We start from the raw sequence: 3,341 nt of genomic DNA, 5'->3' as shown, positions 1-3,341 counted from the left end.
AATAAATAAATAAATAAATAAATAAATAAATAAATAAATAAATAAATAAATGTCCTACCTGTACAGATAGAATTTGGAGAAACTTATTTGATGTTTCCCCATTTTCTAGCTGCTGTGGTTTTTGGTAAAATATTAATTCAACAGCGTTTCCAAGGCTAGAGGTGTACTACAGAGTTGGCGCACACACTCAGTCTGAGTGAGGTCCTGGTTCAACCAGCATCAACAAGGAAAAATAGACAACAAAGTTCTGTCCAAAGCAGACTTGAAAAGAAAGCCCAGTCAACAACAAATCGACATGACAGAAAATCCTGTTCCTGTGCACCAGGTCTCATTTTGTGTAAAGTTGGACACAATCTACTTCTATAATATATCTAAGATAAAAACATTTTATCTTATGCCTGTTTTATTTATTTATTTATTTTTTGGTTTTTTCGAGACAGGGTTTCTCTGTGGCTTTGGAGCCTGTCCTGGAACTAGCTCTGTAGACCAGGCTCTTATGCCTGTTTTAGAATGGTTAAACATATTAAACGTTTTAGCAATGTTTAAAAAGAGTTAATACTATTGGCTGAACTAGATGACTGCCTAATTGCCACAAATGCAGCCATTGTAAGCTATTAGTAATGGCTCAATGTATCAAGCTTTCTTACTATCTTTGGACTGCCAGACCACCAATAATGACCCGAGACTTATTAATTATGAAAGCACGGCCTTGGCTTAGGCCTTTCCCCAACTAGCTCTTATAACTTAATTAACCCGTATTTTCTTAAATCTACATTCTTCCATGAGGCTGTTCATAACTTCTTAGTGAGACACATCTGACTTGCTGCTCGTCACCTAGGTTCCTCCTCCTCTATTGTTCTCTCTTCCCAGAAATCCTGCCTATCTCTCCCGCCTAGCTATTTGTCACTTATCTCTTCATTAAACCAATCAGAAGGCACATCAGGCAGAAACACATCTTTACAGTGTAAAGGAATGGAATTATAGGGAACTTTCCTCTGTCTGAGCTGCTATAAAAGGCTTTATTACAAGCGTGGAAGAAATGGCTTAGCAGTTAACGCTTTCTTTAGTGGCTTTCCAGAGGACAAAAGTTCAGTTCTCAGCACCTACAGGATCACAACTGCCTGTAACTTCATTCAGCTCCAAGATTTGGAAACCTCTGCAGGTAGTATCAATATCAATCTCTCTCTCTCTCTCTCTCTCTCTCTCTCTCTCCCCCCCCCCCTCTACACATATTCAAAATAAATCTTTTTATAAAAAAGAGGAACATTATAAAGGTACTTGTTGTGCAAGCCAGGTGACCCAAGCTTAATCCCCTAGAACCAAACAAAAGATAATGGAATCCAGTTGTGCATAGACCTCCAGGAACAAGTTATTGTGTGTGTGTATGCACAGACAAAGTAAGTTCTTAAAATGTAAGGTAAAACAGCAAATGAATTCTTTAAAAAACAGGTAAAATAATCTGATTCATTATGCAACCAGTTGTCTTTCAGAAGTTGTAATAAGTTACAAGTAGATGGGAGGGAAGGATGGTTCAGGGGTGAAGAGCACCTGCTCCTCTTGCAAAGGAGATAGATGACCAGAACTACCTGTAACTCCGTTTCAGGGGGTCCAACACCCTCTTTTGTCCTCTGGGGGTACTGCACACAGGTGCACAAAATGCAGACAAAACACTTGTACACATAATATACACTTATATGTCTTAAAAAGTCAGACAGAAAAGCAGTGTTTCTGTTTGGTGTCTGTATGTACATGTACACGCACAGGACCTACAAACCAAGTCAGTGACTTGACTCTTTCCCACAGCTCCAGATCACCACACTTGAAGGGCATCATGCTGTTTAGAAGACATTCCCTACTATCATTTATAAGATCTGTCTTCCAGTGAACAAAAAGCAAAAAGGGATCCTGAAATTATACCAAAGATCACCCTGAAGTGTCAGGCACCTGCCACTAAGAGTCTCACCGTCTCCCTGGAGACCTACTCCTCCTGTGCCTTGGTGGAGGAGGCATCCGTCTTGGTGGAGTTCTTCTTCGAGGGGATGGTCGCCTTCTTGGGCTTGGCCGCCTTCTAGGAGAGTATGATCTGCCAAAACAGAATTAGACCCCAAATAAACTAAGAACAAGGAATTTCGTGGCGTAATTTCCAGTGCCACAACTGCTTGTGTACATTCTGAAGGTGCACAGAAAAGTGGACGCAGAGTGACCTTCACTCTAAACGGACTGTGACACTGTTTACTACTCCACCTTCAGCATCAGCACTCACATCCCGAAATGTGTACTCATCCCAAGGCCACAACACACCTGGATCGGGATCGATGTCGTCGTCTTGGTCTAGTATGAGAAGGTGATCGAGAACGGGTCCGAGATCGTGACTTGGAACGTGATCGAGATCTTGGTCGGGTCTTTTCCTTTTCCTTTTTGGAATTTTTTTCTGGAGAAGGTTCTTTGGGCTCTGGTACAGGCTCGGGCTTGGGAGCTTTCAGGATGTCACTGTGAAAATAACATTGCTTTGTTTTTTTCCTCTACTCTTCTTAGAATCCTGGCTCTCTTTTAAGGGTTTTCAAGGGCTAGCAAAATGGCTGCCTTTGATAAAGCATTTCTGGTGCAAGTCTGACAACCTCAGTTAAATTCCCTGGAAGCCCACATTAAAATCAAGGAGCGGGCCAACTCCACAAAGCTGTGCTCAACAATGTGACCTGTTGCCCAGTGCAAATAAGTTAAAAAGCAATAAATTAACAGATATAATCACCTTATTCAAAAAACTTTTCACTATCTGCAAAGACCCCGGCTTCAAACAACAGGTACACATCAGAATTCATTGAGCAACTAAGAATTTATACCCCTGCTTCACATGTGGGCAAGGACTGTGCCACTGTCCAACTGCTGGAGTCCACAAAGCCTGACCCCCGGGAGCCTTTGGAACCATGAGGGGACAGAAGCTAATGGACAAAGTCCATCCAGTCAGGACAGCATCTCCTTACCTACTCAACCATCGTGTGTGCAATGTGTGGACAGCACCCTTCACAGGTCGACAGCTGCGGGGGCTGCAGTGTCATGTACTGCATGCCACGGTCAAGCTTAAAGCAGCCAGAGAGCACAAGATGTTCCCATTAGAAAGGGAGGGCGTGGCTTTTATTTGGTATAATTTGTACTTCAGTTAGCAGAGGTGAGGGTAAAAACTGAGAATGTAGGTCAATGACAACGCATGTGCAAAGCTCTGGGTCGTATCCCCCATTACAAAAAGTGTTTTCCATGGCTAGAGCTGAACACTTAGTTCCTGTCTAATTTTAAAGTCAATTCTTGTGTATTGTATTTGATGTGTAATAAATAGAAAAAAAAAA

At 41.9% G+C, this 3,341-nt stretch overlaps 1 protein-coding gene across 9 annotated transcripts in view; it reads right to left on the bottom strand.

Moving 5' to 3' along the window:
* The window catches only part of Srrm1 (serine and arginine repetitive matrix 1), a 34,020-nt gene that overhangs the window by 19,515 nt on the left and 11,164 nt on the right, over positions 1 to 3,341 (bottom strand). For all 9 annotated transcript variants that reach the window (XM_005353051.3, XM_005353054.2, XM_026781892.1 and 6 more), the window contains 2 exons: positions 2,302 to 2,490; positions 1,964 to 2,083 (listed from right to left, as the gene is read on the bottom strand). In XM_005353051.3, coding sequence (XP_005353108.1) covers positions 1,964 to 2,083; positions 2,302 to 2,490 — 309 coding nt within the window. The remainder of the gene's footprint in view (positions 1 to 1,963; positions 2,084 to 2,301; positions 2,491 to 3,341) is intronic.

This window comes from Microtus ochrogaster, chromosome 10 (assembly GCF_000317375.1).
Source record: "Microtus ochrogaster isolate Prairie Vole_2 chromosome 10, MicOch1.0, whole genome shotgun sequence".
Classification (NCBI taxonomy): Eukaryota; Metazoa; Chordata; class Mammalia; order Rodentia; family Cricetidae; genus Microtus; species Microtus ochrogaster.
Note: the sequence above shows the minus strand (reverse complement) of the source record. Positions and strands in the feature narration are given on the sequence as shown.